The sequence below is a fragment of the Neofelis nebulosa genome, chromosome 12, assembly GCF_028018385.1.
Source record: "Neofelis nebulosa isolate mNeoNeb1 chromosome 12, mNeoNeb1.pri, whole genome shotgun sequence".
Classification (NCBI taxonomy): Eukaryota; Metazoa; Chordata; class Mammalia; order Carnivora; family Felidae; genus Neofelis; species Neofelis nebulosa.
The window spans coordinates 36,356,458-36,371,808 of record NC_080793.1 but is presented as its reverse complement, the minus strand read 5'-3'; the positions used below and the strand labels follow the sequence as shown (position 1 = coordinate 36,371,808).

General features: G+C 49.6%; 1 protein-coding gene across 4 annotated transcripts in view; it reads right to left on the bottom strand.

Annotated features, from left to right (window-relative positions):
• The window catches only part of PAX5 (paired box 5), a 195,746-nt gene that overhangs the window by 39,610 nt on the left and 140,785 nt on the right, over positions 1-15,351 (bottom strand). For all 4 annotated transcript variants that reach the window (XM_058694895.1, XM_058694897.1, XM_058694896.1 and 1 more), the window contains one exon: positions 7,914-8,015. In XM_058694895.1, the coding sequence (XP_058550878.1) occupies positions 7,914-8,015 (102 nt within the window). The remainder of the gene's footprint in view (positions 1-7,913; positions 8,016-15,351) is intronic.

The window sequence follows — 15,351 nt, the reverse complement described above, 5'->3', positions numbered from 1 at the left end:
TGACTAGCCGGCTGTTGTTTCACACTGGTTGTGCCTGGTATTCCCCCGCCCACCCTCCACCCCTCACCCTCCACCCCCAGTCAGTACCTGGTGTGGTAGAGTGACTAGAGGCCACTAGAGGGCAGTAAAGAGTCAGGAAGGAGCAACAGGTGGGCGATGGGGAGCCCGAGGTGAGCTTTGAAAGGTGTGGAGGGAGCTTCAAAAGTACCCAGGCCACAGGACCACCAGAAGCCCCCGTGAGGGAGAAGTAAGAGCTAAGGCCCAAGGCCATTCATTCTCTGAGCAAACACTCTCCGAGCCTGACACTTAGGCCTTGGGGGGCACTGGTCCAACCCCCCACCTTGATGCTCCAGTCCCTCCACCAGATCCTTGCTGGCTTCTGCTAGCCCCTTCTCTCCCAAACCTGCCCGTGTGCCTATCTTCAGTTCTAATTCTGGGGAAGGGTCTTCATACAAGGCTGAAAAGGGATCCCTCTGGCTCCCATTCATGGTCCCAGCCATGACTTACAGAATTGTGCAGTGTATTCTACCCGTGGCCCACGTGCCAAATGAGGCCCAGAAAGTGGAAATGTCATGTCAGATCACACAGCGACTTCCTGGCTGACTCTGGCCACCATCCAGGCTTTTGCCTCCCTGCCTGGTGCTGGGCCCCCCCTCCCCCAAACCTTGGCTTCCAGAGAGCAGGCCTGCCCAGCAGTGGAGGCTCAAAGTCAGGGAGGGGCTTGCTACAGATAGGGAAAAGAAGCCCTCCTCCCCTACTCTCCTGCCTCGTATGGCTGGTGTTTCGGTAACACTACAACCATCATTTCAAATGATTCTCGAAAACAGTAGGCAAGGCAGACTCAGGTCATGGGGCTTGTGCGTAGTCACATAGATAGTGGTGAAGACACCCTCCTTCCGTGGTAGTCCTCACTTTTCTTGGGGAACTCTCTGTCTCTCTCTGGGCCAGGTGTTGGCCCTGGTGTTCCTGACCTGCTTTGACACCCGCAGAGGACCTTGCCTGGATATCTGCTTGGCCTCTAAAAGTCGAAAACTTGAATCCTAATCTCGTTGGTCACCAGCATCCTCCTCCTCAACCAGCTCTCCTTCCTGCCAACTTTATTTTCTCATTTACCGGGGTAGCTGTGCCATGCTCCACACACGTGAACCCACTCCAGCCACTGGGCTCAACCCTGCCCCACCCCCAATGCCCCTGCCCTCCTGCTCAGATGGCCAAGGATACACTTGTCACAGCCCAGCCTAAGGGCTCCCTTCAGCAGGACACCTTTCTCAACTGAACCACCCCCAGGTGTCTTTCTGTTTTCTCCAAGGTGGCAGCATTCAGGGTCTGCCCCCACCCCTGCTTGACAACACTCTTGTCTGTGACTGGATTCTCTTTTGTTCTCCAACTGATCCATGGGCTCCATTGGGCCATGAACTCTGCTGGAGAGCCCTCAATCTGATGTCAGCCCGAGTCAGGCCAACTTTAGGCATGCTAGCTAGGTGTCGCCTTTCACTGCCACACCCAGCTCAGCCCCCTGTATAAACAACAATCATCATCATCAACACTTGCATGGCACTTAATGTGTACCAGGAAAAAATCCAATAACAGTGTTTACATGCATTACATCATTTAATGCTCACTCTTATTCCCATCACCACATTTTACAGATGAGGAGGAAACCAGGGCACCAAGAAGTTATGTAACTTGCCCCAAGTCACACAGCTAGTGAGAAACAGGATGGTGATTCAAAACTAGGCAACCTGGGGGTGCCTGGGTGGCTCTAAGCATCCAACTTGGGTTCAGGTCATGATCTCACGGTTCGTGAGTTCGAGCCCCGCATCGGGCTCTGTGCTTCACAGCTCAGAGCCTGGAGCCTGCTTCAGATTCTGTGTCTCCCTCTCTCTCTGCCTATCTCCTGCTCGCTCTCACTCTCTCTCTCTCTCTCTCAAAAATAAATAAACATTAAAAAACTTAAAAAAAAAAAACAACAATGGGCAGTCTGGCTCCAGAGTCCATGCTCTTAACCACACAGCCTCCCTGCTTCACCACGTGGCTGCCCCAGCATCTTTGGCTACAAATGCTCTGGCAGTGGGTTGAGCTCTCACTGGCAGCGCAGCCCAAAGCACCCCCCACCCCCCGCTTTATATTTCAACTACTATTCCCTGAGTGCTACCACGGGTCAGGCACTCTGCCAGGAACTGGGACACAGCAGTGAACAAAACGACATAGCTTTGGGTACCACACAACCTCTGTAAACTGCACAGACCTGAGGGGAAAGCAGATGAGGAAGGAGTAAACCACTAATTAAATTCCTTCAACTGTGCTTAGTATGACGAATGAAAGGAACACGATGCTTTGTGACAGGAGTGATGGGGTTCCTGGTTCAGATGGTGTGGTAGGCAGAATGATGCCCCCTCCCGCCCCACCAAAGAGGTCTGCATCCTAATCCCTGGAACCTGGGAACATGGAAAGTTAGATAGCAAAGGAGGATTGCTAAATAGCTGGCTGAAGATCAGCGGAGTGCCCTGGATTATCCAGGTGGGTCCAATAAAATCCCACGAGTCCTTACAAGTGGAAGAGGGAGGCTGGAGAGAGAAGCAGGAAGACGGCGTCACCATGAAGATTTGGCTCAGCGTCACCAGCTTTGAAGATGGGGCACTGTGGCCACGAGGCAAGGAGTGCAGGTAGCATCTGCACGCTGGAAAAGGCAAGGAAACGATTCTCCCCCAGAGCCTCCTGGAGGAACACAGCCCTGCAGATGCCTTGACTTTCGCCCGTTGAGACCCACTTCGGACTTCTGACCTCCAGAACTGTAAGATGGTGAATGTATACATCATATTCTTTGCGGTACTCATTACACTAGAAACAGGAAAGTCATGTGCATTTGTTACGGGGAAGGCCCCTCGGAGGAGGTGAAATGCCCGGTCCAGTGACGGCGGCAGAGAGGGGTGAGAGGAAGCTGCACCTGCACCTCATCCCCTCGCCCCAGTCCACCAGGCACTATGCCTGCCCACCTCTCACTGTTGTTCTAGACCTCTGCACTGGCCTCAGGTTCCCGTTCCATCCACCCTCCCCTCCTTCCTCATGAAAATAAAAGGCATCAGCGAATTGGGAGATTTCACTGAAAAGCACCTAAGAAACACTGTAGGCCTATCCATGGCAAGGAGAGTGCCCAGGACGGGAGGAACCTGCCACGCGCCTTCTAACACCTCCAGTCGGCTTCTTGTCTATTGCAGCCCAAGGAAGGCAAACAGGACGTGGTCAGGATCTCTGGGCACTCTGGCCTATAGCTCCAAAATGGGGCCGTACATGGGGGCCATCCCTTACCGGTTCCTCTAAAAGCCCATTCCCTTGCTGCTGAGACTCACCGGAACCAAAGGGCAGCGAACACCCTTCTTTCTCACCTGGCCTAGAAAATTTAAGGGTTTCAAATGCCATGTCGATCGATATCTGTTAGGTTGTATAAATATCTCCAGGCAGGAATCAACTAGTTATACCCATCAGGACACTGTGGAATCTTTGGTGCAAAACTTTTGGCATTTGCTAGGACTTGATGGACAATAAAACTGAACTGTTTCCGTTCTAAGCTGATATGTGCCCTCTTTGCTTTATTCAACGTAGGGGATCAACAAAGGGCGGTACAGATTTTGCAGACCTGCAGAAACTGAATCTCCAAATACCGGAGAATATCAAGAAGGCCCGTTTTGCAGACATGGGGGTACCCCGAAGCCAGAAATGTCAGACGACACTCGGATGGCAGAAGCAGGATTGCAACAGAGTCCAAGCCCACAAGCTGGAATTTACAGAAAAATGCAATGCTGACTTTCTTCAGGGCCACGAGGTCAATTGCCCAAATGTACTCTGGAGGCAGTCCCTCCTCACTGTGTCCTAAAAGCAAACCTTCCACATGAAAGTCTTCCCTTAAAAAGAAGAGGTGGCAGCCAAATTTCCTAAAACCTAGAATGGAAAAAACAATTCAGAAGATTTCTGGTCTCCCTCTGGATTCACTGCTAGGCGAGGCAGGAGGACAGTTCCATAGAGTGAAACAGCCCGTTGCCATGTTACAGCCTCAGACAAAAGCAGGATAAACAATCTCCTTTTTTTTTTTTAATATTTATTTTGGGAGAGGAGGATTGGAGACAGTCCCAAGCAGGCTGTGAGCTGTCACAGCAGAGCCCAATGAGGGGCTCAAACTCACGAACCATGCGAGCATAAAGAGTCAGATGCTTAACCAATTGAGCCACTCAGTCACCTCTTCTCTCTCTCTCTCTCTCTCTCAATCTCTCTCCAAATGTTAAAAAAAAAAAATCTTCTAAAGCCTTGCTCAGTTTGGAGAAACAAATGGTACCGACATGCCCCTGGGGGCCTATGACATGGCACCAACTTCAGCACTGCCACAATCAAATGAATGCCTCCCAGATTCAGAAGTCCAAGAGATTACGAATTTGAAATCTGGACAAATACAAAGTTGAAATCCTCAAACACGTTGTGGTATATTCATGCCCTAATCCCTGGAACCTGTGAATGTTACTTACATGGACAAAAAGGAGGAGTGGGGTGTTCCCTTTGTAAATATGATTAAGGACTTTAAAATGGGAAGAGTACCCTGGGTTACCCAGTTAGGCCCTAAATGCAGTCACGTGTGTCCTTCCAAGGGAGAGGGAGATGTGAAGGTGGAGTGAGGTGGCCACAGGCCAAGGAGCACCGGGGCTCCAAGGAGCACCACATGAATGGATCCTTCCATAAAGCCTCCAGAGGGAGCACAGCCCTGAGCTCCAAGACTGTGGGACCATCCATTTCTATTATTTTAAGCCAAGGTTTGCTGACTCGTCACAGGAACTGATACACGGTTTAGTATTAATTTTCTCTGCCTCCCTCCCTCAGCCACCACACACAAAAGGGCTTATTATGTGCCAGGGACTGTGAGGGGTACAGAAGACAAGGCAGAGGGCCTGGCCTTTATGAGCCCACCATCCAGTAGCATAGCTGATAAGGCCACAAATGTGCTGGGCTATGAGGCATAACAAAGCCAAGCATCCAGCATTATCCCCCAGGGGACGGCCACGCTGGAAGGTTTCTTGGGGCAGGTGATGTTTCCGCTTGGCTCTGAAGGGTAAAGCTGGATCCCGACAGGTGGAGGCAGGAAGTAGTCTAAACCAAGGTCAAAGAGTGACAATGACTAATAAGTATGTGAGGCATGCTAGGAACCAGTGGGAGGTCAAAGAGAGGACAGGCTGGGAGACTTGACCAGAAAGGCAAGTTGAGGACAGATTGTGTGATGCCTGAATGGCAGGCCTAAGACCTACTGTCCTGTAAGGTGAGCTCTCTTTGTGCCAGCCCTGAGGGCAGTTCAGCAAACACCATGCATGTGAGCTAGCACCCATGAAGCCACTCAAAAAACGGATTTGGTGGGGTGCATGGGTGGCTCAGTCAGTTAAGCATCCAACTCTTGATTTTGGCTCAGGTCATGATCTCACAGTCGTAAGATTGAGACTTACATTGGTCTCTATGCTGAGCATGGGACCTGCCTGGGATTCTCTCCCTCTCTCTCTCTCTGCTTCTACCCTGCTCCCACGTGTGTTCACCCCCTGCCTCTCTCTCTGTCTCTCAAAAAAAAAAAAAAAAAAAAAGGTTTGGCAATCATGTTGGAAACAGAGCTCCAAAGGCGTGCCATAGTTTGGACATTGAGGAAAAAGAACTAAGGATCGTGCCCACTGAGCGTGGAGTCCCAGCCCTGACACTGGGTCTGAAAATGAATGAGTGCTGGGGGGTGTATGAGAAGAAAAAGCATAAGGAGAAGAAAGGGAGAGAGGAGGAGGCAGACCTGGGGCTTCCTGCCAGAATGTTTGTGTTCCTCCCTCCACATTGTGCACCCTCCCTCTGTGCCAGGAAACCACGCCAGCAGGCCAAGCCTCTGATGGTACCTGTCCAGCTGCTGCCAGCAGGTTTGGTTAGACTGTGCCTTTGCTCAGGCCTGTGACTCCTGATGCTGCTCTTAATAGGTGAGGAACCGCCATCGGTTCCCACGGGGGTCTCTGCCAGGTCCGTGCCCATTTGGATCTTGAGCTTAGTAATTGGGTTTAGAGGAATCACAGGGGCTGGGGGGCAGCTCTGTTTGGATAGACTCAAGAAAGCTCAACTGCTTCTCTGAACTTGGCCTCTTTGGGGTCTGCAGTGGGGAGCCAGTGAGGCCGGCTGGGAGGCTTCAGCCTTACCTGCCAACGTGTCCTCAGGAGAGGGCCTGGGGCGGCTGCCTCCCCGTCTGCCATCAGTGAGAAGCTTGTGTTGATGGAACCAGAGCACACAGAGGAGCACGGGACAGAGGAAGGAGTGCTGAACCGGGGGGCAAAGACCCAGACCCAAGCCCTCCCACCTGTAAGCTATTCGGCCCTGGGCAGTTCCCTAACCGCTCTAAGTCTCTGCTTCCCCTTTTGGAAAATGGGGATTCGATTCCTACCCAGCCCTCTTCACAGGGCTGGAACAATAAAGGGTTCCTGGGAAAGCATTTTGCCTTTTATAAAGTGCCACGTTAAGTGTGAGGGGCCGTTAGCAGAGAGGACTTGGGCTCCATCTCCTGAGAGTGGGGCTGGGCAAGAGTTTGGGTCCCACCGCCTCTGTCTGCCTCATGCACAGCACTTCCCTATGCTCTGAGGGGCTGTGGGCCCCTCCTCACAGCAGAAAGACAGAGGCTTCTCACAGGTGTGAACCTGGCAGGCCTCCTTGGCACTGGCAAGGCCCAGGGCAAGGGCCCACACAAAGGCCATTTCCCATATGTCTCATATTTAAAAGTCATAAATCAAGCTAACAAACCGTTAAATGAAATATGCTCTGTCCTCCTACCTTGTTAAATACATCTCTGTAGCAACCTGGAAGGCCAAGAGTGAATTCAGAACTCTGGGATTCCTTGGTATCCGTGCCAGGACCTGGCTGAGTGGAGAAGCCTGGCCAGGCGCTGATCTGCCCCACCTCCCTTCCCACCCCTAGCCTCGCTCATCATCCTACGGGGCTTCACACGCAGATGTGAACATCTGATCTCACATTCAAGTTCTGTCCACATCCCCCACCAGTCCTCGGGCCCAGGGTGCACATGCCCGTGACATGGGCTGGGGAAGAGGCTGGGAGAGGCATGGGGCTATTTGGGCCGGACCACTAGGGTGGGCTAGAAGGAGGGGCTCAGGCACCAGGTAAATGACTCAGAAAAAGAGACTTAAAAGAAGCGTCACAACATCCAACCCTGTCCTGATTTTTCCCCTGATTTTTTAAAACATTTTTCAAAAAATGATACTTTGGGTTTCCCTACTATGCTCATGCCCTTTAGTACACAGCCAGCCAGCACCGTGATGATGTGCTGTCCTTCCCCATACCTTTCTACAAGAGAAGGAGACGCAGTGGCCTCCTTGCCAATGTCTTTAAAGAAACTGACACATTGCTGGCCCGAGGGGATAAGGTTTCAGTGGCCACAGGGTATTCAGCTTAGAATCAAGTGACAAACCCATCAGCCAACATCCTGTCTGTGCTGAGCACATGGTCCTCAACCCCAAGGAGTCAGGCTGCTGGGAGCGCCTGGGGATGGGGTCTCCTGGCGTTTGAGTCATTTAAATTGGGTGGGGGAGGATGGAGGAGGATCCCTACTGAGCACTGACTGGGCAACCTTTGGCCAGGTCCTGCACCCTTCTGTTCAGGCTATCTGTGTGGCCAACAAGGGACTGTGTGAGTGACAGTCAAGGCTCCTCTTGCTTCTCCTGAGTTCACCGCTGGCCCCACCGAAGGCCCAGTTGCAGAGAAAGAGGCTGAGAGCGCAGACCTCTGCCTGATTTATTCAGGTCCACTTCTCAGAAGCGCAGAGGTCACCCAGGCTGTTTGGGGGGATGCCCCCTCCACCGAAACCCCATCCGCTGCCTGCTGTGGAGACGCCGACAGTGCAAACTCACCAGGCACCATCCCTGTCAGCGTCGGTGCTGAGTAGCTGCCTTGTCCGGCGGGGGGGACGTGCGGAGGGTACCCGGGGAGGGTCGTGCTCGCCAAGTCACGGCCTGAGGAATCAAAGCAACAAATCACGGGGTGAGTGTCTCCGTGGCCAGCCGCTCATGTCCACAGCTCCTGGGACATCTGCACATTTGTCACGTCTGGGCGCTGAACGCCAGCGTGCGGCACCCCCCCCCCCCCCATCACTCATGCATGCACACACACACATGCACACATGCACACACGCACACCCCTCCAGCCACCCTGGCTCCACTCAGCAGGAACCCGGGCCAGCTCTGCTGCTTCCCTGGGAAAATGGAGCTCAGGCCAGCTCACTTTGCAAGAGCTAGAGTAGCACTTGGACTTCTCCCCCTCCGCACCTTTGCTTCTGCTGTGCCTCAGTACGAAGCACCCTCTCCTCCAACCGCGGGCAGCCCAACACCACCCACCTTCAAAGCCCATCTCAAACACCTCCCTCCTCCTCCTGCTCCTCCTCAGACCCCTGACTGAATTCCTCCTTCGGCCTCCAGCTAGTCAGTCACTCAACAAAGGTGCAGGAAATGTACTTCCTCACACCAGACACTGTTCCGGGCCCGGGACGTGGAGACTCAGGCCTCGGCTGTTGCAGGCAGACCCTCTGTGCTCCTCTCCCTTTGCAGGCTACCAGCTCCCGGGTGGTAGGGCATTCATGCACCACAGAGGTTGGTGCCTGGTGGGCCCTGAGTAAATGCAGAATGAATGGTGTGCAAATGTGCTGGATTTCACATGATGCAGAAGAAACCGCAGGCAGCAGAACTCGGCGAGGGAGGTGCCACTGAGGTGCTCCTGCCACTTAGGGAAAAAGAGCCACAGCCCTTTCAGGCATTGCCAGTTACGTGAACGTGACAAGGTGTTCATGCATAAGGCAGTACCCCGGATCTTGGGCGATCAGACTGTTCTGTGGTTATATGTGTTGGGCCCTGAGGACAAAACCCCACCCTAGTGGGTGGAAGTAGGTTGCTCCGGGAAAGAAGGAGATGCACTGGCCTTAGCCATCCCGGGAAGCAGGTGGGAAATGAGGTAGCCTTGGGACAAGGGAGGGAAAGTGGAGCCTTGACCTCCTCTGAATGTGGACGCTGAAGACTGGGTGGGGGCTCCTGACCATGAAGAGCCAGACCAGGTACCAGGACCCTCCCCTGGGGCCCAGCAGGATGGTGCAGGCTCTACCACAAGTAGATGGCTCTGAGTTCAGCCCCATTAGCAGGTGGCCCAAGGGGAGGGACCGAAGAATCACTCCCAACACTCCCCAAAGAATCCAAGCCAGCACATGGTATGAGCCGTGATTGTTCCCCAGATAAACCAACAGCCTTTCTAGTGCCAGTCATTCAAAGACTGTCCGGCCAGCAGCCAGAGGCTGCCTCATTTCACAGGGTTCTGCTTACCTTCCAGAACCTTATGGAACACCAGGCATGTGGCTGCCCCTTTCCTAGGCTCGCCACCACCCTGGCTTTGGACTGGGCATCCTAGCTTGTGACAAGCACTGCTCATGTCTCGTTGTATGAGGCATTGTAAGGGGAGCAAATGAACTGCACACATGACTCCCCACAAGAGCTGACATTAAACAGAAAACTGGAATTGGCAGAACTGACCGTTTACAAAGTGATTTAAGGAGGTCCCCCCACCTGCCTCTTATACCTTCCCATCTCATCCTCCTCAAACCCAGCACCCACAGCCCTCTATGGCAGCTCCTCTCTCTAGAGTGTGAGCTCCAGGGTCAAGTCGCTAAGGTCTTTGTGCGCTAAGGTCAGATGGCATAGGCCTGCAAAAATCCACTGTCTCATTAATCAAACGAGGTTAGAAAGAAATATATGTTAAGTGAATGAAGGAAGAGGTCCTGTTGGAGCAGCAGAGCTCTCTGGAGCCTAGAACAGTCCCTCCATTTGTGGTCAAGAATCAGTGAAGGGAGGGCCCTTGAAGCTCTTCTTGACCAACCCCTGTTGCCATTCTGCAGATGGAAAAGCTGAGACCCACGGTGGGTGGGGAGCAAATGGCTCAGGTTCCACAGGGAGCAGACGGCAGAGCAGGGACCTCAGCCCACATTTCCTAACATCAGCCCAGGACCCTCCTCTACCTTAAGCAACATCGTGGTGGGGGTGGGAAGAGCACTCACACCCAACACAGAGCCCTCTCCACACTGTCACGGAGACTTGGTGACCCGAGGGCTGCTGCAAAGGAAGAGGAGTGACCATAAGTGTCAGACTAGTTGGTACAAGATCAAAATGCCAGGGGACAGACCGTGAGACGTGTAGAGAAAGCAGCCATGGCTGGGCTGTTCCGATGGGTGTGGAGCTCTGGTCCCCAGCACCACCCCCAGGCTCATGCCCCCTGCCCCCGATGATGTCAACAAACCGTAAACATTTACATTGAAATTATGAATGCCAGTCTCTGGGGGCGCCTGGGTGGCTCAGTCGGTTAAGCGTCCGACTTTGACTCAGGTCATGATCTCGCAGTCTGTGGGTTCGAGCCCCACATCAGGCTCTGTGCTGACAGCTCAGGGCCTGGAGCCTACTTCGGATTCTGTGTGTGTCTCTCTCTCCGCCCCTCCCCCACTTGTGCTCTCTCTCTCTCTCAATAGTAAATAAACATTAAAAAAAAATACATACATACATACATACATACCAGTCCCTGTTCTCAGTCTCTGAAATCATTAGCTCATTTAACCCTCAGCAACCCTAAAAGGTAAGGTGCTGATACTTCCCCCATTTTACTGGATAATGAGACAGAGAAAGGACAAGTACTTTGTTCAAGTTTGCACAGTAAGGGCCAGGATTTGAAGCCAAGCGGCCCAATGTCAGAGGTCACACGTTTAGCCACTCCACTTCACTGCCATACACATACACCTGCTATGCTTCTGACCATGCGTCCAGAGGCTCCAGGTATCTCTCAGCTGGGACACCCAGGCTGAGCCTTGCCTTCGGCACACTGTCACCATTGCTTATTGGCTCTATCATGCAAAAGAAAACTCAGCTACACAGATTTTGTGGATATATGTGTAGGAATAGGAGCCAAGACCACATCAGAGGGAGGCCAAATCTGCCTCTTGAAAGACAGTGGGCACTGGGGCGCCTGTGTGGCTCAGTCAGTTAAGCGTCCGACTTCAGCTCAGGTCATGATCTCATGGTTCATGAGTTCAAGTCCCACACCAGGCTCTCTGCTGTCAGCACAGAGCCCACTTTGGACCTTCTGTCCCCCCCCCCCTCTCTCTGCACCTCTCCTGCTCGTGCTCCTTCTCTCAAAAATAAATAAACATTAAAAAAAAAAAGAGGGCATTATCCTGACAGGAGGCCTCCTGTGCAGGTAGTGCATGAGGGCCAAGCCTCATGAGGTCCACATCCCACCTGCTTGCCTGAGATTTGGGAAAGAGGGTCCTGGGCTGAGAATGGACTTGCCCAAGGACACTCAGCTGATTTCAGAAAAGGCTGGGACTGGATCGCAGCTCTCCTGCCTCCTGCGATTAGGTTCTTTCTTGAACAGAGTCTGTGCCTTTAGTCAGAACCCCAACAGTTTCTGCCACTCTTACACATGCTTTAAAACCTTGATCCCTAAAGCAGAAAATGCAGTCCCTCACCAAAGCACTTAACTCAGGAAGCCAGATAAAAAAGTAATAAAATGAACTGAAGGAAAGAAGGAGGAAGGAATCGATAAAGAAAAAGCAGAAAATAATGAATTAGGAAAGTGAAAAAAGCAGACACAACAATAAATGCAACCAAGAATTCTTATTTGAAAAGACCAATAAGATAGACAAACCCAGGGCAAGATCCAAAAAGGAAGACACAAACATCGAGATAAGGAATGAGAAGATACAACCACAGACGTGGAAAAGATGATATTTAAAAATATTTTTTAAATGCAAAAGATGCTCTACATTAATAAATGTGGAAATCTCAACAAAAAGTATATTTTTCTAGGAAAACATGAATTACCAAAATTAACTCAAGAAGTAGAAAACATTGGGGCGCCTGGGTGGCTCAGTTAAGCGGCCAACTTCAGCTCAGGTCATGATCTCGCGGTCTGTGAGTTCAAGCCCCGCGTCGGGCTCTGTGCTGACAGCTCAGAGCCTGGAGCCTGTTTCAGATTCTGTGTCTCCCTCTCTCTGACCCTCCCCCATTCATGCTCTGTCTCTCTCTGTCTCAAAAATAAATAAACATTTAAAAAAAAAAAAAGAAGTAGAAAACATGAACACCCCAACTGCCTTGGCCGAAACAGAAAAAGTTGTGTTTTTTAATTTATTTTTTAATATAAGATGACTTATTCACTTAGCTTTCAGGCAAGTTTCTTGTTTGTTTTGTTTTGGGGAAGTTCTTTGAAACCTTCAAAGGACACATACTTTTGTTATTAAACTGTTCCAGGATATATAAAACTAAAGGAAATCTTCCCAATTCATTTTCCCAGCTAGCATAATCCTGCTATGAAAACTTAACAAAGGTGTACAAAAATGAAAATTAAAGGGTAATGTCACAATTTATTAATATACATGCAAAAAATCTACTGTCTCGATAATCAAATGAGGTTAGAAAGAATAATATACCATGAACAAATAACGTTTATTCCAGGTATGCAAGGATGATTCAGTATTAAAGCATTGGTTGGGAAATCATAGTAACACATCAAAAGTTGAAAAACATATGATTATATCAAAGCTGATGGAAAGCTTTTCTTATGTGGAAAAGGCATTGGCTAATAAATTCAATACTAATTCCTTCCGATACCTCTCGGTAAGTATACTTCTTTGATCTGGTATTGATCTTAAATCTTGAGTCAACATCATACTTAATTGGTGAAATACTTGAAACATTCTTTATTAAAATAAAAAAAAAACATGTCAAGGAAACCTGTTATCACTGAAAACTGTTCTGAAAGTTTTAGCCAGTACAAGAAGACAAGATAGAGACACAAGGATAAGCACTGGGAGTAGGGGAAACACCAAAATTTCAGTAGCTGGGTATACTGTGAGCCTGGAAAGTCAGCTCATCTGAACCAGTGAAAAGGTTTGGCAAGGCAGCTGGGTAATGGATGTCTAGAATCGAACACTTAACCGACTGAGCCACCCAGGCGCCCCAGTGCCCTCTGTCTTTCAAGAGGCAGATTTGGCCTCTCTCTGATGTGGTCCTGGCTCCTATCCCTACACATACATCATCTTGAATGAATGGTAATCTCACACCAAAATGTAGGGGAAACATAATATGAAACTATTTTAGACCAGGTAAATTTAGTTTTATGAAAAACAGAAAAGAAACCCCTTGAAGTTCTTCCTACTAGAGGCACTGAGTGCTTCTTTGCCCTTTCAGTTTGGGCTCAGTCACGTGCCTCGCCTTGGCCAATGACATGTTAGTAGACACTCAGCAAGCAGAAGCTTATTATATGCTTGTGTGGCTGCATGTGCGCCTGTGCACTTCTGCCATCGCCATGAGAATAGGCTCGGGCTAGCCTACCACAGATAGGAAGGGAACGTGTGGGCAGACCTGGACCCAGTCTACCCCTGGAGCCAAGCCCAGCCTTGATCAGCCAACCCCCAGCCAACCTCCAGGTACATGAGCAAGAAGAAACGACTGTTGTTTTAAGCCCTGAACACTGGGGTGGAGTTTGCTAAGCAGCAGTATTGTGGCAATAGTTGATTGATACAAGACTTCGTAAATGTTAACTGTTCTTGTTTTCATCATTATTCTCTGTTTGAGAATACTCTGCCTGGGACTTTCTAAGGACATCTGTCTAAATCTGAGCAGAGGATGGACACCATCTGGTGGGAACCCACAGAGTAAATTTAACCCTCACATTTGCTTTGATGCCCAAGAGGACTCTTCTGGCACTGAGCTGGGCATGTCACCACAAGACCAGTCAACACAAGACAGCTAAGAGGCTACTGCTCTTTAGCTCTAATTCAAGCCTCTAGACTCAATGGAACACCAGAATTAATGCTTCTGAATTCAATATAAAACTTCAAAACACATAGTTATGTCATTTTTTTTTTTGCCAAGGAAGAAATGGCTTATATCATTTGCAAGAGCACTGAATATTATTGATAGCATATAATATATTTGCAAATAATTGATCTGGGTTCTTAACATAACTGTTCCTATTAATGGCACATAAGTACATCCTGGACAATTCATGTGTTGCTTCCTCTTCCCAGACAGAATAATCAAGACTTGGCCTTGTTCACTATTACCAAGGAGTCCATATGGATCTTTCATCAAGACAAAGGATGTTCTCTGAATTAATTTAAAATAACTCGTCTTTTTCAACCCTGAGGGAAGGAACCTACCCCTGTTATATGAACGAGGAAACTGAGGCTCAAAGATGAGTCTGACTGACCTACAGTCACAGAGTAAGGGGTAGAACAGCTCATGACACATGACTTCTAGTTAAATGCTATTTCTGAAGGATTACTCAGAATGTACCCCCTCAAGGAGACAAGCCCTCCTGGAGGTTAAAACAGTCTACAAAGTCTTCATAATTAAAAGTGTGATACCAGCACATGAATAGACAGAAAACCAATGGAACAGAATAGAAAGTCTAGAAATAGACCCAACTATTATATATGGAAATCTAACATATGACAAAGGCAAGGTCTCAAATCACTTGGAAAAATATGGGCTTTTTATTAAGTGGCGTTAGGATGACTGGAGAGCCATTGAAAAAGAAAAAGATAGGGGCGCCTGGGTGGCTCAGTCGGTTAAGCGTCCGACTTCGGCTCAGGTCACAATCTCACGGTCCGTGAGTTCGAGCCCCGCGTTGGGCTCTGGGCTGATGGCTCAGAGCCTGGAGCTTGATTCTGATTCTGTGTCTCCCTCTCTCTCTGCCCTTCCCCCGTTCATGCTCTGTCTCTCTCTGTCTCAAAAATAAATAAACGTTAAAAAAAAATTTTTTTTTTAAAGAAAAAGATAAAATAGACGGACTCTTCATACTATATACCAGAATAAACTCCATATGATTCTGAGGTCTAAATACAAAAACTAAAACCATGCAAATACTAAAAGAAAATATCGGTGAATTCCCCTCCTGTTTGTAGGGAGAGGCTTTCTAACCATGACTCAAAACCAGATGCACACACCAGCTACAAAAATTAACTCAAAATGGGTCAAACACCAAAATGTAAGAGCTAAAACCATAGCACTCACAGAAGAAAACAGAGGCATACATCCTTATGGCCGTGGATTAGGCAATCGTTTCTTAGATATGACAAAGACAACAAAATAAAAATTAGCTCCACTGAACTTTATAAAAATTTAAAACTTATGTGCTTCAGGGGCGCCTGGGTGGCGCAGTCGGTTAAGCGTCCGACTTCAGCCAGGTCACGATCTCGCGGTCCGTGAGTTCGAGCCCCGCGTCAGGCTCTGGGCTGATGGCTCGGAGCCTGGAGCCTGT